This window comes from Vipera berus (genome assembly GCF_964194415.1).
Source record: "Vipera berus genome assembly, chromosome: 1".
NCBI classification, from domain to species: Eukaryota; Metazoa; Chordata; class Lepidosauria; order Squamata; family Viperidae; genus Vipera; species Vipera berus.
Window position 1 is genome coordinate 322,293,187 of NC_138202.1, and position 25,411 is coordinate 322,318,597.

Below are 25,411 nucleotides of genomic sequence, written 5' to 3' on the forward strand. Positions count from 1 at the left end.
GTAAGTATTCCGTTCTGAACCCGACAAACTCATTTTAATAAAATTGAAATACTAGCCAACAGCATGGTTGAATACAATTTTTATTTAGAAATTACATTTATGTACTGCATGAACAATATCATACCTGTTACAACAAATAATTACAGAGTAGCTGTAACTCTCTCTGAGGATCCAGATGTATTGTGTTTGAAATAAAATTGAAAATAAAAAAGGTGCAGTCAATGTTTTTCAATAAAACAGTGTAGCTGCCATATCAACGCAGGAAATTAAATCGAACAGAAATAATGCCATTCTAGATGGCGTTCAAGGAAAAAAGAAAAGTCATACAAATATTATTAAAACATACTAAAACAATAAAATGACACCCAGAACTCAAATCTTCTGTAGCTCATCAGTTGGAATGAACTGAGAGGAAGGGAGTGGAAGATAGTTACATGGGAGAGACAAAATTCGTTAGACTGAAAAAGAGTTTCTAGACTCCTTTAAAATTTGCCACCAGGGACTAACACAGCTCTCCTACAATTTGTAATCACATTAAGGGGAAATCATATTATAGCATTGTATGATATGCCATATTGTTATATGCAGATATTTCACTTCACTGAAGGTGCTCATTTTTAGTTGAAAATTGAAAGTTCTTAAGCCACTCATTGTTCTAAATTATGTGTGGTTTTATTTTACACAGATGGGTGCTTGCTTTTCAAAGGTTTTCAATGGATGCCCCTTGAAAATTCAATGTGCAACTTCATGGATAAATCCTGATACAAGAGGTAATAGTCTCATCAGACTTTCCTAAAGTTATGTGTTTGCCCTGAACCAGGATGGAATAATATTTTAAAAATAATATTTAATAAAAAGCATTTTATTATGGGATTGAGTTCTGGCTACCACTTGACTGCTCACACACTGAGGCAGGCAGTTTCCCCTAAAAGATGGATACTTCTCTGATCTCTTTTGAAGCTTTAGCAAGATTCTCTTCTAAGATTTTTTATTAGTCAATATTTTATTTATTCATTTATTCATCACTTTTCTATACCCCTATCTCACCCAATTGACTTTTTTCTAGTTGTTCCAGTAATTATCCGCAGACTTGATGAAATCATTCCAATGGAACATGGATTTGATTTATTGAACTAATATGGATACCTGGGATAACTATAATCCTGTTAAACGTTTTTACAGGATGAAAGTCATGTACAAAATTATGTTTTCTATGTAAACCTTATATCATACTAGAGATTTATTTCAGGATTTTCATATGTTTTGAGATTTTATTGTCTCTGCTGCTGATCCTCTATGAACCTTTTATCTTCTACTTAATCCTGATTAGACAGATAAGACCTAGTTTTACAAAGATAATGGAACAAAATAGCTAAATTTGAAGAGCATAAAGTCATCTGTAGATCAAGGGGAAGAGATTACATTTATTTATTTATGCGTCCTTGTGTACATGCCCTCTGGTCAACCTTGTTTATTCAGTCATGTCTTCAAATCTCTGCACAAACTTGCAACTGAATAGACCCAGGACAAAATATAGACTTTTGGCTCTTTACCAATTAATATTTAAAACTAGAAATACTTTGTTTTTACTTATTTATAACATTTTTAAATCATCTCTCTCACATTGGGAGGGTGGGGCAGTTTCAGACTTCCAAATAGTTGGCTCTTATATGCATCTAAAAATGAATAGATAATGATGGTTTAGGTATAACAGTTCCATTAGGCATTGCAAATCAATGAAAGAAAATGGCTTTCAGGTACTAAAGAAATCTGCTTTGTTTCACCATTGATTTTCTAACCGTGCATGGTGTAACCTGTAATTCCTTGCCATTTAACTCAAGACATTTTGAATCGCTTGTTTAAAAAAGGAATCATTCATATATCTGCCCTGTTTAAGTAGTATATTTTAATCTATGCTAGTTTAAATTTATGGGTATTGCTTTGAAAGACTGTTGTGTGTGATCAAATGAAAACTTTTGTTAAATACCTGCATTTCTTTGTAGATCAGTACTTAATATTTGGTGCTGAGGAAGGTATTTATACCTTAAATCTTAATGAGCTTCATGAAACATCAATGGAACAGGTATGTATTCAGATTTTGGTTTTCAAATGTAGTAGTAAATAATTTTCTCAATACAGCCTAAAACATTTTTCTGTTAATTACCAAGAGATCAGATCTTTATTTTTAGGGCTGAAAATCGTCAGGTTTGGGGATAGATATTTGGCAGCTACAATTATCACTGACCTTCGCTCATTCCGCCGGGACCTGAAGACCTGGCTCTTCGAGCTTTCTGGCCTAGACTGAGAGTATTAACTGGGGTTTTAATTGTATTTTTAATTGTAATTGGGTTTTTATTTTCAAGGTTAGTGTAATTATTTTAATTGTTTTTAATTTTTGTAACTTGTTGCATTGTTTTAAAAAACCTTGTGAACCGCCCTGAGTCCTACGGGAGAAGGGCAGTATATAAGTTTAATAAAAATAAATCACTAGATGGAGTGTACTGACCTCCAAAACGTTTTAAAAAGGAATTTAAATTAGATTTTTCAAGATAGCTATATCTCATAAAATGTCTGCATTTCTGAATGTGATCATATGAAGTGTTAGCTATTAATTGATCTAATTAAAATAGTTTTTTTATATCCAGAAAAAGAAACGCATGTCTATGTACAGCATTGGATTTTACGCAAAATACATACTGAAACTTCAGACAATTTAATAGTATATCTATATCAAAATATTATTAGTGCCAAACCAATAAATAGTATACTTCAGTATACACTAATTGTTAAATTTACTTTCATTATATTTAATTACTGTATATCCCTTTCAAATGAATGAGGAAAATATAAAACAACATGGAAATATGAATACAGGTATCCAGACTGTAGACTACAGTTTTGGATAATGGTTAAGTGAATTGTTTTAAAAGAGAAAGTGCTGAAATGCCACCCATCTCCCTACTCAGAATTTGTGGTCCCATCAGAGACTCTATGTCCACTGGTTTACATAACCTCTCAATCCTGGTCATGAGACAATGATATAGCAAGTATTATTGAAGACAAAACATAATGCCTTATCTCCACCTTAAATGGGTGAATTGAAGTATAAGACCCACCAGTAGCAGCAAAATTAAGAACTACATCATATTGAGCATGATTTCTGAACAGCAGATGACTGCCAGCTGATGGTTCCTGCCTAAAGGATCTTATCTGGTGCAAATTGGTGGGACTCTGTTTGGTCTGGGCTACCCTTAGCTTTGTTAAAAAAAACAAATAGGATACAATTACATCAAGCCGTGCTTGATTTTAAACATGGTTTATACCTTACACATGTGGTTTTCCTACAATTCCTATAGGCTATCTAGCAACAAATCAACCACAACTATTTAACTTTACATTTTTTGCATTTATTTTTTATTGGAACCATATATTAAAAGGCGGATTATAGGTTTAATAACCAAGAAAATATGTGCACTAAGCAAGTGTAACGCAGGATGACTAACAACAGCTTACTGTATCAAGTTTATTATCTATCTCATTCAAAATTATTTCTTTTTTATCAGTTATTTCCCCGACGATGCACATGGCTATACGTAATGAACAATTGCTTGCTATCAATATCTGGTAAGACATTTCATTAAAAAAACCATTGTAAATATTTAGTACATTGGTCTGTAGAATTTTAAATTTTTTATTTATTCTTTTATTTATAGGTAAAGCTTCTCAGCTTTATTCTCATAATTTGCCAGGATTATTTGACTATGCACGGCAAATGCAGAAGTTACCAGTGGCTATACCAGCACATAAACTACCTGACAGAATACTTCCCAGGTAAATATATTGCTTGTTTTGGATCTTGTTTTTTCTTTAAAAAAGAAAAAATGGAGTCAAAATGGCTCACAAGTGTTTGTAGACAAGAACAATTTATTGTATTTCTTTTTTTAAAAAATCATTCAAACAGCCAATGAAAGCAGACTGAAAAAGTTGGAATTTTCTCTTCTGCACCCTGTAAAAAGGTTCCAAACTTTAAGGTAGTATACTGTAGTACACTGTTACAGTTAACTGTACCTCCCTACCACTCTTATTTCCAGCAATTGATTTAGAGCAAAATCAAGGCTCTGGTAGTAGGATCAGTATCTGGAGGAAGATATGGTATTAATTTCCATTGTTCTTCATGCATTCTAGGAAGTTTGCAGTGTCTACAAAAATCCCAGATACCAAATGGTGTCAGAAATGCTGTGTGGGTAAGTAAGGATACTTTTTCATTTCAGTGTGTGTCTTTTTTATAATGTACACCTGTATAATGATTGACTTGGAATTTTACATTTAATATCTATTTTAATGTCTCTGCTGTAATTTGATGATCACCATGCTGTGAAGAAACATTTTGCAGAATAGGGTACAAAGTCATTTTTCCTGATGTTGTAAGAGTTTGTAGGAATGGGACCTTTTGGTGCTGAGTTTCCCTGAGAAATTTAGAATTGTGCAATAGGGCTTTATCCCCCTATCCTTAACATATACTGTTATAGCACATGTGTACATCTTCCTATATATTTTTCTATATATGCCATATAGAATATTTTATGATAAGCACACATGAATTTGAGATGTTGGTTCTACGTAGGCAGACAAAGAAGGAAAATATTAGCAGACAAAGAAGGAAAATATTCATTCCTACCTAGGTTTTTTTTTCCAAAAGTATGATTTTCACAATAGAAATAGAAAAGAAATTGTGATAGTTTATGACCCTTTTACACTACTTTCATGTGTAATAAGGCTACAGCCAGAGAATAACAGAGTTTCATGTTTCATGTTAGCTTTTTATGCAGGTATCCAATTCTCTACTGTTGCATAATATATAATGTATACATTGTCCATGCTTTACTCTAAGGCAGGATCTCCTAAACTGAAGTTTACCTCCCTAGGGGAGGTGAAGACAGAGTCCAAGAAAGATGTGAAGATCCTCTTAATTGTACACTGTTACAATGAATCCCACCTTCTTCAAAGTTTCATTGTATTGTTTTTCATTGGTCGTTTCTGTTCATTTTGGTGCTTAGATTTTTAGGGGAGTTGTGTAAATTAAGATTATAATAAAGAGATAGCAAAAGGTTTAAGAAGCCGTGTTCTAAGGAGAGTGCTTTTTTTTTCCAGTGAGGAATCCTTATACTGGACACAAATACCTTTCTGGGGCACTACAGTCTAGTATTATTCTACTAGAATGGGTTGAACCAATGCAGAAATTCATGTTAATCAAGGTAGGTTCCTTTAAAAGCAACAGTTCTAAGAGAGAGAGAGAGACAGAGAGAGAAAGAGAGTTTATTACTAGTAGTTGCAGGAGCAATTGTTGCAGTGTTATTAACAAATATGAGGTTAAAACGTCTTCACAGCAATTCAGCCTGAATAAAGGTCCTGGAGCTTTATCAGTGTTGGGGGGAGGGATTTGAAACAGGAAATTGTTTTAAAAAGCAGAGAGGCTTTGTTCATGTTTTGGAGGAAAAAAATCTGGATCTACAATGCTAGCCCATTACTTGCCTTCTGAGAGGCTTTAGAATATTCAGCAAGTAAGCAGGTCAAAACATACTCTCTGCTCTTTGGAGGACTTCTTGATCCATTGACAGAAATTGATAGATGGCTAACAAAGTGGAGGGGTAATTTTCTGGGGCATATTCATAAATTACCTTGGATTCCCCCAACCCAATTGTCCAAAAGAGAAAAATATTCTTCCAATATTGTCACTGGCACAGGATAATTCCCAAAGTGACATGTAAGGAAGACATTTCATCTTTCCCTGGTTGGTAGGAATCTATCACATTTAGGAAGCATGGATTTTTCAGCATGGATTCAATCCTGCTTCCACATTTGCACTATCCATAGACTTGAGATATACTTAAAGATTCAGAGTTACCATAGATACCTCACAGGATCATAATTGACATTTTGTTTTAACAGCAAAACCACAATCTTCTTTAAGATTTTATTTTAAAAATGTTATCTATCTATTATCTATTTCATAAAGGAGATTGAATTTACCAATAAAAACCTAACAGAATAAAAGCTTATTTTATTGTAATATATTGTTGAAATAATTTAATAATATTCTGTTTTGATAACTACTTTGTGACTAACATATTTCTTGATTTAGCACATAGACTTTCCTGTACCATGTCCACTGAGGTTGTTTGAAATGCTTGTAGTGCCTGAACAGGAATACCCTTTGGTTTGTGTTGGTGTAACTAAAGGGAGAGATTTCAACCAAGTGGTGAAATTTGAAACTATCAATCCAAATTCTACCTCTTCATGGTTTACAGAAACAGGTTTGTTATTTCCTATGATAATTCCATAAATTCCATGCTAATGGATTCTATACTATTTCCTGGATTTCTGTATTTTTAGTATTTTGATTTCTGTACTTTTAGATTCTAGGTTTATAATGCTTCCATTCCAAGATGGTTTAATAGCTAAACTATATATATTTTGGAGTCATTAGTGCTCTTTGGCTTGACCCTCTATCTGGATCACTCAGTGTCTTATCACTGGACAAATAGTATTTGGGTTTGTTTTTTTCTCCAGCCACTGAATATTGTGAGAGAATGGTTCTGATCAGAGTTATACCATGAGAGGGAACTTAAACTTAATAATAATAATAATAATAACAATAATAATAATTATAATAAGTTGGAAGGGACCTTGGAGGTCATCTAGTCCAACCCCCTGCTCAGGCAGGAAACCTTATACCATTTCAGGCAAATGGCTGTCCAGTCTCTTCTTAAAAACCTCCAGTGTTGGAGCATTCACCACCTCTAGAGGCAGGTTGTTCCACTGGTTAGTTGTTCTAACTGTCAGGAAGTTTCTCCTTAGTTCTAGGTTGCTTCTCTCCTTGACTAGTTTCCATCCGTTGCTTCTTGTCCTCCCTTTGGGTACTTTGGAGAATAGCTTGACTCCCTCTTCTTTGTGGTAGCCCCTTTTTTCTTATCTGTTCTTTGCCTTTGTGGAAGACATTGGGTGCTTAGAAGAGGGATGGACAATTTCTTATCCAAGGGTCAAAGGGAAGTTATCAGGCTTCCTCTCTCATTGTCATATCTCGGAAACTACCGTAAAAATCCAAGTCCCAGGTACATTTATTTGTAAAAAAAGACGTACCAGCATCCTGATCTCCGGGACAGAAAGTTTTCTTATGTACTAAGCTTTCGTTAGCCACTGCTAACATTGTCAAAGTGTAAGCTAACATTGGGAAGACTTTGTTTTTATAGCCCTTTAAGTGTCGGTAATTTGGTCATCGAGTGCGTAATGGGTCCATCCGTCTGCCGTCTACGTGTGATTGGATGTGTCAATCTCAACTCAGCTGATTTGGCCAACATCCGCCCAGCTCTCCCCGCCCCACTCCCCGCCGCCTGCCCTGCCGGCTGAACACACTCATCATATTGCGTCAGACTATCCGGTGTTGCCACGTGGTCACTCCTCCCACCATCACTGTCCAACATGTTGTCAACACCTCGCATAATTATTCTGGTCAGTGGCCTCTCAGCTGCTCTTGTCACATTTCCTTACTGTCTCATCCTCCATCTCACGATCGGTCTGGCCCGTTCTCCCATGTCCTCAATCGTCATGGCCTCCAGCAGTTAATGTATAGTCAGGATCTCTCACTTTTCCATCCTGAATGATTATCCAGGAGGGGGGTGGTTGTCGATATGCTTCTTCTGGCCTCCTGCGCGATTGGTCATGATGCCTTAGCACCTGATATGCCGGTAACAAGTCAACATGCCGGTTAATGGAATGCTGGTCAGACAGCCAGGCTTCCTTCAACAGGCGGCCGCCCTTTGTCGAATCCTGGGCCTTCCCAATGTTAGCTTACACTTTGACTGTTAGCACTGGCTAACAAAAGTTTAGTACATAATAAAACACACACACACACACACACAATTTGGATGTTGATACAGCTTAACTACATAATATATTTCTTGATATTTATTTTAAAAATGTTAACTCGGTTCTTTTGTTATAGATACTACACAGACAAGTGTTGTACATGTAACACAACTGGAGAGAGATACCATTTTAGTCTGCTTGGATTGTAAGTGGCAACTATGATCCATATATAAATATTTGGATAAGGTGCACTCTGAAATGTTGCTGAGTAATAAATATTTTTGCTTTTTCAGGCTGTATAAAAATTGTAAATTTGCAAGGCAGATTAAAATCTAGTCGAAAACTATCATCTGAACTCACTTTTGATTTCCAAATTGAATCAATAGGTGAGTAAAAAATGAACCTTGCATTTTTTTCAGCTTATTCTAATACTTCACCATATTATATAATGAAAATTTGCATTATATAGATGAAAATTTGAAGATAGAAAGATGCTCAATATGCACAGTTCTGATGTCTCTAATGGCAAGCCAAGTCATTTCATATATTGCTAAAAACAGATATAAAATTAGGACAATCATATCCTTCCAAAACATAGTCAAGGGAAAACTAAAAATGTTTTGACCATAAACTCATTGGATTATTCTTTATAGAGAGAGGTTTTAATATCCTTGTAAGGCAAGATAACTAAAAGATGCTCCTTAAGGCATCTGGCACACCTTTCAGTGGTTAGAATGCAGTATTGCAGGCTTTGTCCACAGTCTGGAGTTCAATCCCAGTGGGATCAAGATTGACTCAACCTTCCATCCTTCCAAGGTCAGTAAAATGAGGATCCAGAAAGTTGGGGCAATATGCTGACATTGTAGACTGCTCAGAGAGTGCTGTAAAGCACTATAGAGCTATATATAAGTCTAAGTGCTATTGCTAATATCTTACCTGGCTCTTATTTTCCTGTAATTTCAAATTCATTCATTGGTTCTGGTCCTTCCCTCCTGGGTGACAGAGAAGAAATCCACTCCCTCCACCATATGACATCTGAAGACTACTCTTCCATCTTCCCTCAATCTTTTCTTTTGCCAGTTAAACTTAATTGGTTCTTTTAAATATTCCTCAGAGAATTCAATTTCCCATCCCCAGACAATCTTGGTAGTTCTCCTCCACACTGGCTTCAGGGACACAGCATTTCAAGTGAGGCCTGATCAAGGTAGAATGTAGTGAGACAATTACTGTCCATGATCTGGACTCCCAGAATAGCATTTGCTTTGTTGTATCCTGCCCATCCAACTTCAGATAACAAATGGAAGGTTCAGAATACAGAAAGGAAACAAGTTGGTCATATATAACAAAAAGATGAAAACTTCTTGCACCCTAAACGTCAGTCCTTCATTCATTAAATAATGTATGGAATCAATTCAGTTTAAGTAGGAAAATGTTTTTTTAGGACACAGTACAAAAACTTAATTTGTGTTTTCTTTCCTCCCAGTTTGCTTACAAGATAGTGTTTTGGCTTTTTGGAAGCATGGAATGCAAGGCAGGAGTTTCCGTTCAAATGAGGTAAATATTGAGAGATGAAAAAAATATATTTAATTATTGAAAAATAATCTGAAAACAAAAAAGAATTGTTAGTATTCTTATCAGCTTAAACTTCAGATTATTTTCCAAATTATAGCAGCTATAAATACATTTTCCCTCATAGAAACAGCTGAGAATCATAGCAATCCAAGATATTAAATAGAACATCTCAGTAGAAATGTTGGCTTTTCTGTGAACTCACTCAATAACCTAAAGTACTCCCTTAACCTTAGTCACCTTAAATGGAAAAGGGGTGAATAATGATAACATATTCCGTACATTTGACTGTACAGTTTGAATCACTTAGCACTTTGTGTATTATATAATTTCAGTTGCCCTGAAATATTTAAATAACATTTAAAGTAGGGCTGCCAGATCTACCAATGACAAGACAACCAATGCGAAGTTTTCTGCTCTCCTTTGTTTCTATCTAGGTGTCCAGAAGTTGCAGCTAGATTTGGTAGCCCTAGCTAGCCACTATGTGTGTGTATATATGTATTTATTCAATTTTAGATATGACCAGTTAATTTTATTTAATGCTGCAAAGAAAAATGCTTGCAAAGTTTGATTCATTAAGCATTTGTTACATGCACCTTCACTCTTATTAAATATTTGATTTTTCAAATAGATCACCCAGGAAATTTCTGACAGTACAAGAATATTTAGACTTCTTGGATCTGACAGGTATGATCAATGACAATCACAACATATAAGGAGGGAGTAGTTTTGGAATAAATTATCTATTAGGCTTGGGACCCATTACATTAGTAGCTGCCAAACTCATTATTTTGCTGAGGAGAAGCAGGAATCACTAGACCTACTATGTAGAATTCACTTGCTTGTCTTTTTCTTCTGGACAGCTCAAATCCTTCCACCATTTATAGGGAAGGAACTTGGCCAGTGCGTTATTGCCATTCACTCACCTCACTGGGCAAGTGACCAATTCCTGGGAGCTGCTCTGTCATTTAAGGTGTGGTTGGATAAAGGAGAACAAGCATACTTGATTAGATGAAGAAAAAAGACTCTCAGTTGGCTTGTGCTGTGTCACATGCCCCATCCTACCCCAGTCTGAAAGCAAGACCCAATTAAGGGCTTTCATGAAGTTTTTATATATCTGCCAAAATTATTATTTTGGGACATTCTTTTTCCCCTCAGAGTTGTGGTACTGGAGAGTAGACCAACAGATAACCCTACTGCCAATAGCAACTTGTACATCTTAGCAGGTCATGAGAACAGTTACTGAGAGGCAACAAGATAAGGAAACACTACTGCTTCAATACATCTGACAGCAATTGCATAAAAGGAAAAGGATCTCAACTACAGTTATTTTGTAATTTATTGTAGTGTATGAGTATGAGTGAGAACAAGAATGCTTGCATGAATGATATGCATATGATTAGCACATTCTACAGAACTCTTGATCACTATAATGTAATGTTTGTACATATATGCAGTATTTTTTGTTGAAATGTATTATTGGAGGCCTCTCTTGATTTTTCTGTAGATAATGAACAAAATGTTTTACTTGTACAGATATGTAAAGTTTGCTGAGGACAGAAAATTGTGTTTGGGTACTATTTTAAGGACTAATGGGATGCTATTGATAAACACAGTGCATTTAAATAACACTATTGTATTTTATTATGTAATTTACTAATATAAATAAATCTTTTAGACATTGTAATCAAGACGGTAATCCTATTACAATCTTGTTTTTAGTTCTATGCAAGTACACTGATGTTTTGGTTGCACAAAGTGTTAATATGTAATGTATTCAGTCACAAAAGTACATTTGTGGAAATAATTTAGGCTTTATAATTTTAGCTTATTTAGGTAGTTCTCTTTGTGAAACCAGCCAATTGGACACCTATATTTTTATATTTAAGGAAAATTCTCTTAATTATTTTCTATGCTTGGAGAAAAGAATACCTATTTTGAAATAGGAATACATCCAATAGTGGTACCTTGGTGTAATTATAAGTGTGTACAATGATAATATAAGCTTTATTATTAATCTTACTGGCTACTATATCATGCAAAAAATTTACAGCACTCCACACTGTGGAAGAGTCTAAATATTTGGAGTTAGATCCAGATAGCCATGTGCAAAAGGCCTTAGTACTGTATGCAGTACTTTGCATATATTCATTAGCACTTACATTAAAAGAAAGTATACATTTTCCTTCATTAATAAGAGATTGATTATCACTAATGAATTACCATTGTACCCTGTTGGATCTGCAGAGCTCTTCTCTGATTCTTATAGGATGTTAGGGCCATAGGGCTCCTGCTGCATTCCATGTGTAGATAGAAGCTTTTCTTTTACCAAGGAATATGAATCAATGGTTTTAAAATTATGTTCAAGGATCTTTGCTCTTCCTCAGACATAGCAACAAAGTTTTCAAACAAGATCAGTAACAGAGAAAAGCATTTTTTAAAAAAAAAACAGGAAATGCTTCTTGCAACTGATTTTCCCAATCTCACAAGAAATGTAGCCTGGCCTCTCAGTTCAGGCAGGAGGAAAGCCAGCAACCCATATGCACCCTAACAACAGGAGTGATGAAATTATGACCTTCCTTGTGATGCTGAGCTACAACTTCTAAAAGGCCAGTTGAGTGGGAAATGAGTACACCAATAATCAGTAGAGGGTAACAGCTTCTTGGCACCAATATATAACATGCAACATGCACATATATTTTTCTGAAGAGAAGGATGCTTCCAACCCACTGCCATCAAGGACACCATATATTCTGGAGAAAAAGTGATACTAGATGGGGCAATGGTTTTAAGGAATTTTGCTTTTGTTTAAAAAAATGTTTTGCCTTACTACTGTTGTCACATTTTTTTTCTCGTAATGTCTTAACACCTAGCCAGAATTATTTAGTTACTACCTCACAAAATTAAATGGTTATAATACATCACAGGAATTTTAGTTTTGAGCAAAACTATTCTGATTCTTTTCGGTGCGATATGTAGATGCCATGTTTTAGGGAAAATACATACTTTTTTGTATATGTTCTTTATACTGTGATATAAAGTAAGAACAAAGTACATTAAAACTGATTTATGGTCTGTATTGTTGTTGGTAATGAATATTTCCTAATGTATATAATGTAAAATAAAGTTTTTAACATGTTTGTTGTTCATGTGGATTAGCATATGCAGTAATTTTCCAATGAAATTAAGCACTTGCTAATTGAGGAAGAGTATTTTTTACCAAGATCAGCTTTGATTGCAAATAAATAAATAAATTCAGACAGCCTAATAATTAAATTAACTTCCTTTAATTTAAATTATACTACATCATACAAAGTAACTATTGCAGTGTAAGTATTATTAGCATCTAAAGAAGTCCTCTTACAAAGTCCTTTGTTTTTTTATTTGCTCCCCTATGACTTGCCCTGGGTAATTGTATTCTGCTGCATTGCAGCGGTGGTTGTGAGAATAGCCCCAAGGCTTGTACTGTGTGCACTCATTCATAGGATCAAAGAATTATGAGGATGGAAGTGATCAAAAAGATCATGTAGTCCAACCCTTCATGCTTATTTGCTTTCCAGCTGCAGAGCACTTTGCCCTCTATTTGAGCTGAAACCTTCCCCTTTTCTTTTTAAATGAACACAAGTTCTTCAGCACAGAACAACACAAAGAACACCTTGTACACATGGACATCCACCAGGTGACAAGGAGAAGTGATGGAATGTGTGTCATAATTTTACAATGCAAACTCCGCTTTTTTTATACATGTGTTGTAATGGGATGAGCTATTGTTACAATGAACATTCTGAAGAAAGCTTGCTGCAGACATACCTGTTGAGGTCTTATGAAAAGCCAAGCTAGTAATTATTGACCATCTGCATTATGAGAAAGCTTTTATTTCCTATCAGATCTAAGCAGAATAGCAAAAACAACCACAATAGACCAATGGCATAGTAAAGTAGATAAAAGTAAACTACACATATAACTACCAGTACATTTTTTTGGTTCCTTCAAGTTTAATGTTGATTCCTGTTGACCACCTGGGCAACTGCAGTTTTCTTGGCAAAACTTCAAAAGTGGTTAACCTTCCTAGGGCTAAGAGAGTGACTGGCCCAAGGTTACCCACTGCCTTTGTGCCTAAGGCAGGACTAGCATTCATGGTCTTCCAGTGTCTAGCCTGGTGCCTTAATTACTACACCAAATTGGTTCCAACCACAATTAAAATCTACAGTAACAAACTGATAACTACAGGTAGTCCTCAACCTACAATCATTCGTTTAATGAGCATTCAAAATTACAAACACACTGAAAAAAGTGACATCACAGGTTTTCACACAACCGCATGGTCACATGTTCAAAATACATGCTGGCAACCAGCATGTATTTCTGACAGGATTATGTGATCACCATTTGTAACCTTCCCAGCTGGCTTCTGAAAAGCAAAATCAATGGGGGAAGCCAGATTCACTTAACAATCACGTGGTTCACTTAACAATTACAGTGATTCACTTAACAATTGTGGCAAAAGTTGTAAAATGGGGCACAACTCAACTGTCCTACTTAGCCATGGAAATTTTGGGGTCCATTCTGGTCGTAAGTCAAGGACTACCTGTAACAGTGTTAATACTGTGAAGAGTACTTTATTAATATTAATAGCAACATTTTGACAGCTACCTGTAAGATGGCATCCCCTGTCAAAAGCCCTCTTTTAACCAGGTTTGTTACCCCTTTTTACCAGGCTTGATTAATTTTGGAAGGTTATCACAGGTTGACCCTGATGTTCAAGGTGGGACTTATAGTGGAGGCATGATTTTAAAAGCAGGGTTCCTATCTTTCCTCCCCACCTCTTCCTTCATGAAATATAGTTAATAGTAGAAAAGGATCAAGCCCTTCCAATACCTACGAGTGAGCAGCCACTAGACCAACCTCTCTTCTATCACCACTGACTTAATTGCCCGCCAAGAAAGAACCAGAATACCTACAAAGCAGTACCTCCCGAGAACGGCTGCAAGAACTGGGCATGGCTAGTCTAGTGAGGAGGACTAGGAAGGACAGCAATGTTGATAGCAATGTTCCAATATTTGAGGGGGACAATATTTTCCAAAGTACCCAAAGGCCAGACAAGGAACAACGCATGGAAACTGATCAAGGAAAAATTCAACCTAGAAATAAGAAATTTGCTGACAGAACAATCAGCCAATGGAACAGCTTGCTTTCAGAAATTGTGGGTACTTTATCACTGGAGGCTTTCAAGAAGAGACTGGACAGCCACTTGTCAGAAATAGTATAGGGCAGTGATGTTGCACCTTTTAGAGACCGAGTGCCCAAACTGCAACCCAAACCCCACTTATTTATCATCCGGTGCCAGGTGGGCCAGTAGGGTGGGTGTGGCCACTGGGTGAGCATCGCTGGAGTGGTCATGGCAAACTGGGTGGATGTGGCCAGGGTGGGCATGGCCACCTCAATGTTGCTCGTGGAGAGGGATGCCTGTGGGGGCCGGGCATGGTTGGGGGAGATCCAGGGGGTCTCTGGCAGGTGGGGCAGTGGGCAGGAGGCTTGTCCTGCAGGGAGAGGCGAAGCAGGGGGCAGGGCAGGGGTGCCATCTCCATTCAGCATTTCTTGCAAACGTCTCATGACCCATGAGATCTCGCGAGAAGTTAAAAAGTCTGATGGAACTTTTTTTTTACCGCTAGTCCCACAAACGCGGCGAAGGCTGAGAATCAAACGGAGAAACAGAATGCAGCTGAAAGGCAGGTTAGTAACAAAAACGCTTGGGGGAGGCAGGGGCGGGCATGGCAACCTTACCCTGCGCAGGTATTGATGCAAGTTGCTCATGGACGGGACTGAAGGCCTAGGACTGGGGCGATGGTGCGCGTGTCCACAGAGAGGGCTCTGCGTGATATAGGTTCACCACCACCGATATAGGGTCTCCTGCTTGAGCAGGGGGTTAGACTGGATGACCAACAAAGTTCCTTCCAACTGTTATTCTGTAAAACTGTAACCATGTCCAACCCAGGTAATCAAGGATACCAATAGTATTATTGAATGCTGTTAAAAGTTCCACAAGGGTCTGAGTTGGGGCAGTGGCTTTTAATTTGCTCACAAATTATCTTAATTTAGAAATAAGCAGTAAGTTGGCTAAGTTTGCAGCTCCTCTACTCAGGGTGGTAGAAAGTGAAAATGATGGAAAAACTCCAAAAAGATCTCTTTAAACTCGATGAATGGTGTAAAATTTTCCTAATTGGGGGTTTTCTGAAGCACTGCAAAAAGGCTGTTCTCCATAATTCTTTTTTTTCTTTTCTCAAAATACTAGGATAGAAGGCATTCAGTTAAGCTAACTGGAACTTTAGAACAGCACATAACTGAGCCATGGAATTGCCACAAGATATTGTGAAGAACGCTACCTCAGAATGAGATAAATTGATGGAGAAAAAGTTGATCAGGGATTGCTAGCCCTGAAGACTCAATGTTACCTCCAAACATTGCTTGCATGGGAACAAAGAGAGGAGAAAGATTTGTCTTTGTCTCCCATTTGTCAGTCCTGGAAGGCAGCATGACTCTTTTCTTTATGACATCCTTCTGGAATTGCAAACAGGTGAATTGACACTATTTTTTATGACACGTCCTTAGGCTCATCCAGGACTTTCCTTCCTGTACACTTTTTAATTTACAAACTATTTTATAAAATGGTAAAAACTATTTTACAATATTGCACTTCACTGGACCAGGCAATTTCCTGACAGATTAGGAAAGGCAAGATTAAGCACAAACATATTTTAAACTTGATCCCTGAACTGCATACATTTCAAAGCTAAGGAAAATGTTTTTTGCAAGGGAAATGTAAGAGTACAAATTGGAAAACCTGAATTAATTTTCTTAAGAGTAATCAAAGTTATTCTCGTGCCGCCAACATAACACCACACATCTTCGTAACTGAACGGAAAAACACGCCTCTCCGGCTTCCCGTAATTCCACAGAATCCGCAACGTTCGTTTACTGTCAAACCAATTATATGAAGGAATCCAATATTATCCCGCGTTGTCTTGTTTTGAATGTTCAAGTAGAGAGACCGACGACGGAGTCATGACTCCTCCGTGCCACAGGCGGCGCTCGGACAGATCTGTCCCATTGTTTTTCCTCCCCACCCCTTTCCAAAGCCCAAAACAGCTTCGCTCAAACATTCGGTTTTCGATTCCCGATCCTAGACTGAGAAGAGGTCACGATTAGCTCGCTGTCTCACTTCCGCACTTCAAAGGAAGAGGAAAAGGGAAAGCAAACCGAACAACTTCCAAAGAAGACGCTTCGGGAGGGGAGGGGGGGGTCAAAAAAAAAAAGAGCATTATTGAACCTGAATTGCGCATGCCCAATCAGCCTTCACGCTAACTGCGCATGCGTCGGCGGTTGTAACCATCAGGACAAGGGAAGCAGCCGAGAGTTCAAAGCTGCAGTCGAGACCCGGCCCCTTCTCCAAGAGTAACCGTCATTTTCCTTTCGTTGTCGGTTTCCCCCTCGGACCTTTTCAGTCTCAGACCTGTCAGGACGTGAGATATAAGATGTCCGCTGGTGTCTTGTCCCAGGCTGGTCCCGGCGGCGCTGAGTGAGACAAGGCCAGGCCGGGCGGCGGTGACCGGGAAAGGGATGTCGCCTCCGTCCCCCGACGTTGGGTTTTGCCGCTGCCGCCTTTGGCGGCTCCCGCTGCCTCTCTCCTCCTCCGGTTCCGGTTGCTGCCTGCGACCTTCGCTCCAAGCCCGGCAGCAACGTCGAGCTCGGCCCCGACAGTGATTCCCGTCGTTTCCCCCCCCCCGCCCGCCCTTAGGGGGCGGGACGGGGTAGGCAAGATGCAAGCGGCTCCGCTGCAGTACGAGTTCTTCAGTGAAGAGAATGCGCCCAAGTGGCGGGGTCTGCTTGTGCCCGCCCTAAAAAAGGTGAGAGAGGCTGTAGACGAGACCGTGAAGGTTATAATGCGTGCAGGTTATAATGCAGGGGTCTTCAAACTTGGCCCTTTTATGACTTGTGGACTTCAACTCCCAGAATTCCTCAGCCAGCTTTGCTGGCTGAGGAATTCTGGGAGTTGAAGTCCACAAGTCATAAAAGGGCCAAGTTTGAAGACCCCTGTTAGAATGCGTGCAGATAGCGCATGAAGATTAGAGACACAGTTACATAGTTGGCGCCTGGGATTGATGACTGATGGTAATTACCGTAGCTGAGATATTTGCTAATTCCCCAAGGGAGAAGATACCTATTCCCTATTACTGTTTCTTGGATAGACACCAGGGAATTATGATAATCAAATCTCAGTGACCTGCAATAATTTGCCTTGGGAAAATCAGTATGCACATTCTGCAAAATGTATGCTAGACTGCAGTAGAAATCCATGCCACTGTGTTGAAAATAGCCCCCAACAATGGCTGGCCACAAAATAAATGAAATCTCGTTTCGGCTTAGAGACCAGAAGTGGGGGGGAAGGGATAAAAGTAAAAATTGAAGAAACTAAAAGAATATGGAGACACACAATAAATAAGAAGACATTAATATAAAGAGTATTTTCTGAAAAAAAATCAGATTGATCATAAAAGCATGTGCAAGTAAGTCAGCCTATTAGAGGAGAGTGTATTGGAAAAGTTAAATAGCCTTGAGATATTAAAAGAAATACTACTTCAACTGTATGAGAAAGTAGTGTTCTGCTTTGCTTTTCCTAGAGTCATTTCTATATATTCTCTTACTTTAATTTGAAAGCACATGAGTCAAGGATTTTGCTGAAAATAAATGATTTAGGATTAATTAAGTGCTTGGATAGGAGACCACCTGAAAATCTTATTTGGTATTTTAGATGCTATGATGAAAGGCAGTATATAAATCTTATCAAATGGATAATAAATGCTGTATAATGAATGTATGAGTATGTTGTTATTAGCCTAGCCATATATTTTACTCTATATGTATGTTTTTCTTTCAGACCTACATCATGTTTAATTCTAATTCTCATAATTAGCACATGCTAGCCTGGTTTTAAGCCAGGTTACTCTGAATTAAAGTTAGCATTGTACATGACAGTTACATTGTAGAAAAATAACTGTTATGTACAACAAGCATATTGCTTTATTGCAAAAGCATGTCAAACATGTGACATCACGCGACGTATCACGACTTTTTCCCCACTGCCAGCAATGGAGTGGGTACGGTTTCGGCGTGATGCATCCGGCCCACAGGCTGACAGTTTGACATGTCAGCTTTATTGGGAATCAGTTTGAATGCTAGTCCATGCAATCCACACATGCTGCTAAACTATCCATAAGTTGAAACTTTGCTGTACCAGCCAAAAGGAAATTTTTATTTTTGTTTCCTTTACAAACAACTGTCATAAACTGGGGGGAAAATTCACTATGTCAAAAAAAGCTAAACACAGTAGTTTAGGAAACACTGTAAGTTTTGAATTCCTTATGTTTTATTTAGCATTTTGTTTCAGAAAGCAAAATTCACTTAACAAATGTTTCACTTAGCAACAGGAATTTTGGGCTCCATTGTGGTTGTAAGTGAAGGACTATCTGTATTTCTTTTGTATTAGCTTTACTGCCTTCAAGATTACAATGTAAGGTACACTGCAGTCCCTCCTCCAAATTTTTCTCCATATTATTCTTATGACATAGAGTGGGATGAGATAATGATCATGCCAAGCCACCAAATAAAACCTCTATGGCTGAATGTTGAATCCATAATCATTATCTAACATCTTAAATTTACATATAAATTTAAATTTATATGGTAGTTACATTGAATGTTGACACTATTGAAATAGCTTTATAATATAATTCTGGAATAGTAATTAGTTGTAATTCAAAAATGTGTATTAATAGAATATAATTAGAGTAGAGTAGAGTAGAGTAGAGTAGAATAGAATATTATAGAATAGAATAGGTAACCTTGGAGGTCTTCTAGTCCAGCCCCCTGCTCGAGTAGGAGAACCTATACCATTTCAGACAGGTGACTGTCTAGTCTCTTCTTAAAAACCTCCAGTGATGGAACACCCATGATTTCTGAAGGCAAGCTGTTCCACTGGTTAATTGTCCTCACTGTTAGGAAGTTTTTCCTTAATTCCAGGTTGCTTCAGTTTTCAACCATTGTTTCTTGTTTTGCCCTCTAGTTCTTTGGAGAATAGTTTGACACGTTCTTCTCTGGCAGCCCTTCAATACTGCTGGAATACTACTACCATGTCACCCCTGTTTCTTCTTTTCTTTAGACTAGCCAAACCCAAGTCCTGCAGCTGTTCTTCATATGTTTTAGACTCCAGGCCTTTGATCGTTTTAGTTGCTCTTCTCTGAACTTTTTCCAAGGTCTCAACATCTTTTTTGTATGATGGTGACCAAAATTCGTTGCAGTATTCCAGGTGTGGTCTTAACTAGGGTTTTATAAAGCAGTACTAATACTTCATGTGAGCTTGATTCTATGCCTCTGTTTATACAACCCAGGATTGTATTAGCTTTTTTGGCTGCTGCTACACACTGCTGGCTCACAGTCAAGTGATCGTCCAATAGGACTCCAAGGTCCCTCTCACAGTTACTGTTTTTGAGCCAGGTTTCACCTAATCTGTACTTGTGATTTTGATTTTGCCTAAATGTAAAACTGCTTTTTTCCACATTAAAATTCATTTTGTTTGATAGGGCCCATTGTTCAAGTTTGTCAAGATCTTTTTGGATCCTGAGCTTGTATTCTGGGGTGTTGGCTACACCTGCCAGTTTGGTTTCATCTGCAGATTTGATGAGTTCCCCTTCAATTCCCTCATCTAAGTCATTGAGGAAGATATTGAAGAGTACTAGGCCTAAGACGGAACCTTGTGGTATCCCACTACTTACTTCTTTCCATATGGATGTAGTATTATTGAGGACTACTCGCTAAGTACGGTTTGTCAGCCAGCTACAGATCCATCTGATAGTGTTGTTCTCTATCCCACCTTTTTCTAGCTTACTAAGCAGTAGGTTGTGGTATACACACACACACACAGAGAGAGAGAGAGAGAGAGAGAGACTTGTATGTGTGTATATATATATATTTTAAATCCCATTTATATCCTGCCCTTCTCCGAAGACTCAGGGCGGCTTACAATCTAAAGCACAAATCAATGTGCTTAGCAATAGCCTTCATTCTATGTATATGCCTGCTTATTAGGGCTTTCGAGGGGCCCCAAGCAGCATTATTACAAAGTCAGCTTATTGCCCCCAACAATCTGGGTCCTCATTTTACCTACCTCGGAAGGATGGAAGGCTGAGTCAACCTTGAGCCTGGTGGGACACGAACCTGCACTAATTGCAGGCAGCTGGTGTTACTTAAGGAGGCATTAGCCCACTGCTCCACCAAGGCTCTTTAAACTACTTGCTGTTCTCAGTTAGCTAATATTACTGACATTACAAATTTATTCTATTGTCTCTTTTTATTTGCTAGCCAAATTATTCAATGTGATTACTATGCTTACTTAGAAATCTTAGTGTAAATCCTACTCACAAACAAATGTGTAATTAATGTTTTTGGATTGGAGAAATTAAGCGGTAGTATTTAATTTGGACCCAAACAGAGATCAACTTTGGCAAGGGAGGAGGAAGTGAAACCCCAAGCTGTGGTCTATGTTTTAATCTCATACAATATTGGAATGATCTTTGTGCTGATCTCTATGTTGTGTTCTAGTTTTCTAGAAGATGATGTTTATTGAACTGTGTATAGAAAAATAATGTATATAAAATATGAGGGAAGACCAGGGGTCTTCAAACTTGGCCCTTTTATGACTTGTGGACTTCAACTCCTAAAATTCCTCAGCCAGCATGCTTGGCTGAGGAATTCTGGGAGTTGAAGTCCACAAGTCATAAAAGGGCCAAGTTTGAAGACCCCTGGGGAAGACAATAATGAAAGGAAGGAGACGGAAAAGAAGCAATAGCTTTGGAAAGTAAGTCTCCTTTATTCCCAGCTTTGCTGGTATTTGCTGACCTAGGCAGTAAGTGAAGAACAATTTCATCAAACGTTTCAGGCCTGTCTTTGTTGTATTTTAAGCATCCTCCCATTGAACGCAAGGGATGTAGATTAACTATCATTGGCATAACTGGTGAGTTCAACAGTTTGAATTCAGCTAAGCTGTCCAATTACCAAAGTACCCTTCATCCAGCCATTGCTGACAGACCTTTCCATCTTTCCAAATTCTTGGCAAATAAAATATGTTGTATTATTGGAGCCTCCATCTTCCACTCAGAGGAGCATCTCTGCAATATCCTACTCATGTTCACCAAGCAACAGAAATTTAGGGCTGTACTTTTAGATAGGTTTTAAGAGGATCACTGTAGAGAGGAATAAATAACATTTTCAATGATGGCTGCTATTGTACAATATTTTGCCAGGACACATTAAATGCTTGAAATTTATGAGGTCTAGGGATTTCTGGAGTGCTCATACTGATAACTCACACAATCTGCATGTATGTACGTACCTAGCTGTTAGATACACATATGGGAAACTGATTGTATATTAATTAAATAGGACTTCATATATTTCATATACTGAGGCAATAAAGCTACAAGAAGCTGTTTGAGGCAAGCAAGCAGATAATCATGACCTTTATTTCCTGCTTATGAGGTTCTTCAATATCTGACTGGTCACTGTTGAAAGAGAGTGTTTAGGGGATATTTTACTCAAATGTCATACTAAGCTTTGTGTTGATTAATGATGGCTTATTTAATAAGCATCAAAACCAAACAAGCCACATTCCGGCTTTAGTATGTTCTACAATCAAACAATAGCCTTTGAATCTCCTTTGTTTATAAAATAAAGAGGGTATTCTACATATTATTGTTTGAATTAGGTCAGTATCTAATTCTATTTCTTAATTGCTTCAGATACTAATCTTTTTCATCAAATGGGTGAACATAAAGATTTGTGCTAATATGAGTTCAGTCTTTTTGTAGTCTGCTTTACAACTAAAGATACATGATTTTTACATTAAATATGAAACTTGACAATTGAAAGCAATGTCATTTTCTGAGTGTTATGGTGGTATTTTTTTAAAAATATAGATTTCAATCAAGGTGAAAGTTACAGGAAAATGAATTAATGCAGTAGTATTTATCTGGAAAGTATAGATGAATATTCAGATTTACTGCTGTTTCCAAATACTTTATATTCTTAGTCTTGTCACTAAAGTAAGAATTACTTCAGTTTCTTCATATTATAATCATGCTTTCTGCAGATAAATAAAATTAAACTTTACTTACTTATTTTATACATCAAATTTAGAAACCATCCATCTCACTCAACATTAGCACAATACTGATATCCTTTACAACATTTTTGTGCATAGTGGTACTTAAAAGTTGGTCATCCTGTTGAATTTTCAATATTTCTGTGTTAGGGTGAAGTTTAGGATTCCCACCACCTCACTCTTTAAAACGTCGTCGCAATATCTTTTCAGATCACATTTTATTGCCCATTCTCCCAGCAAAAAAAATAAAAATATACTATAGAATGCATAAATGTTTAACATTACATTTCATAATATATCACCTATGTTGTTATGTATAGCTTATTTCATATTTTAAAAATAATAAAAGATATAAATATCTGTTAATGAGTTCATAGAGGTTCATAAATCTGAACCAGAAATTTTTGATGCACAGTTCTTTTGTCTTGACTGTAATGATACTTTTGTTCTTTGTGCTTCTTTTTCCTTTACGGTCTGAATCTAAGGTTTTTAATAAGTTCAATTATTTGTTGAATATAGGTCCAGATGCAAGTCCATCCTAAACTATCTTCTACAGAAGATGCTTTGCAGTATGTTGAGGAGTTAATTCTGCAGTTACTAAATATGCTGTGCCAAGCTCAGCCAAGAAGTTCCTCAGATGTAGAGGTACCACTTGTAGTTCATTTGCAATTCCGTACATTATTGATGTTCTCTTTGCTGATATACAGGTAGTCCTCAACTTAAAACTGTTTGCTTAATGACAGCTCACAATGACTGCGCTTAACAACTGTTATAAAAATTGTCATAAAATCAAGTCTGGTTTGATTTTTGACTGCTATGACCTAATGATAATTCTGGTCTCAATTGTGATCATAAGTGGAGACCTATCTGTATTAAGAAATACCCATAATTTATTTTTAACATGGATATTTGAGTATAAAATATATATTGAGTTGTTATGAAATTTTGACATAATTTTGCTATGTTGCATTGTTTGTTTCTACTGTTACATTGAAAACTCCTTTGACACAAGTATGAGGGATATGGGAGGTTTAGAAATAGGAAAAATAATAAGTAAATAAAATGTTACAAAGCAGAAAATTGGGTTTGATCCTGTTAGAGTATGTTGGCATCTGCTACTGCAGAATTGCAGTTAGAATGTAAGCTGATTTGAATATGTGAAAACATATACTGAATAAAATTTTAGCAGCTGCCCATTCACCTCTGAGCATGACTTTAATTGTTCATATCTTTATATTCAAAATATCTTAAATCCTAAAGATCTTAAGAGTATTCTCCCCATTAGCTCACCTGTACATTAAAATAATTGGATGAGGATCTTATCCTAGTATCTTTGTAAGATAAGTGTAGAATGAAGACATTCTTTGGCAACATTGCAGGATGGAAGGCTAAGTCAACCTTGAGCTGGTCAGGATCAAACACCTGGCTGTGAGCAGAGTTAGCCTGCAACATTGCATTCTAACCATTGCACCACCACAGGTCTTATCAGTTGTGTATAATTTATTTGAGACTATTCCATTATATTTTTGGATTAAATAATTTCCTGTACATGTTACTTATACATTGTGTTTTGTAGGTGAAATGAAATACAGAGTTTAAAAAAAATGTCCCCCACCCCTAAAACTAGCTTTAGTTACTTAGGACATGGTAATACAAAAAGCTATCTACTGTTTATATATTTAACTGTACTTCCTCTGTATGTTACAAGGATCGTGTCCAAAAAAGTTTTCCTCATCCGATTGATAAATGGGCAATAGCTGATGCGCAATCTGCTATTGAAAAGAGAAAGCGAAGAAATCCATTATTTCTTCCAGTAGAAAAAATTCATCCACTCTTAAAGGTAAGTAATACGAACATAATATATATAAGATATTACAAATTCAATAGATTAGTTTGTTTTTCAAATAACCAATAATATTTTGAAAGAAACCAATTTCTTAAAACTTATAAATAGAATTTATTTTCCAGTCCATCTAGATCTTGTTTAAATAATCTGTCACTCTTAATTAATAAAGATTAATAAAGATATCTATTTTAATTGGCATTAGTAGCCAGTCAGAAAGTTTGACTGTCAATATGCTGTTTCTCCCATTACTCTGATGAGAATTAGATGATGGAGAACTTGGAGGTGCTTCAGCAAAGCAAAGATCAGGCATTATCCCTGCCCTTCTTTAGGTTGTGAAAAGGGTTTCTTCCTTGTTATATGTGACACACGATACTTCAAGACTTGGAACACCTAAGCTTGCCATAACTCTGGAGAAAGGCTGAGGATTATAATTTTCATAACACCATAGAATTGGAAGTGATCTCAGAGATCAAGCAGTCTAATCACCTGTTTAGTGGAGGATCTATTAAAACATTTTGGATAGATGGCTATCCATCCTCTGTTTAAATACTTCCAGTGAAGGGGAAATGATGCAGCCTTCATGATGCAACCTGTTCTACTGGTTGACAGCTCTGTGATACTTCCTTGAAAGAAGTGAAATTATGAACCTGTCTCTGATCCAGGGCATGGCGTTAATGTAAGAGTGATCTTTTGGTCAGAACCCCATAATATCCTTATTCCATACTGTCACCATGATTTCTTGTTCTAGGGGTTTTTTAACTGTTTTATTCTGTTCTTTTAAATGAATTTGTAAGCTGCTCAGAATCTTCTGGAGTGGGTGGCAATATTAAATAATTTAAATTACATCTATTCAACCAGTATGGATGAAAAGTAATATGCATTCTTAGCTAGTCTAAATGCAAGATTTAGGCACTTTG

At 37.0% G+C, this 25,411-nt stretch overlaps 2 protein-coding genes across 8 annotated transcripts in view; both read left to right on the forward strand.

The window, feature by feature from the left end:
• The window catches only part of MAP4K3 (mitogen-activated protein kinase kinase kinase kinase 3), a 65,732-nt gene extending 53,150 nt beyond the window's left edge, over positions 1–12,582 (forward strand). For all 7 annotated transcript variants that reach the window (XM_081315460.1, XM_081315461.1, XM_081315462.1 and 4 more), the window contains 12 exons: positions 686–770; positions 2,004–2,083; positions 3,564–3,624; positions 3,714–3,831; positions 4,186–4,244; positions 5,152–5,255; positions 6,143–6,314; positions 8,003–8,071; positions 8,160–8,252; positions 9,350–9,420; positions 10,067–10,122; positions 10,594–12,582. In XM_081315460.1, the coding sequence (XP_081171586.1) occupies positions 686–770; positions 2,004–2,083; positions 3,564–3,624; positions 3,714–3,831; positions 4,186–4,244; positions 5,152–5,255; positions 6,143–6,314; positions 8,003–8,071; positions 8,160–8,252; positions 9,350–9,420; positions 10,067–10,122; positions 10,594–10,681 (1,056 nt within the window). In that variant the 3' untranslated portion in view covers positions 10,682–12,582. The remainder of the gene's footprint in view (positions 1–685; positions 771–2,003; positions 2,084–3,563; positions 3,625–3,713; positions 3,832–4,185; positions 4,245–5,151; positions 5,256–6,142; positions 6,315–8,002; positions 8,072–8,159; positions 8,253–9,349; positions 9,421–10,066; positions 10,123–10,593) is intronic.
• Positions 12,583–16,696: 4,114 nt separating this feature from the next.
• Positions 16,697–25,411, forward strand: part of SOS1 (SOS Ras/Rac guanine nucleotide exchange factor 1) — a 53,630-nt gene continuing 44,915 nt past the window's right edge. The window contains exons 1-3 of the mRNA XM_081343871.1: positions 16,697–17,339; positions 23,168–23,293; positions 24,357–24,488. Coding sequence (XP_081199997.1) covers positions 17,253–17,339; positions 23,168–23,293; positions 24,357–24,488 — 345 coding nt within the window. The 5' untranslated portion in view covers positions 16,697–17,252. The remainder of the gene's footprint in view (positions 17,340–23,167; positions 23,294–24,356; positions 24,489–25,411) is intronic.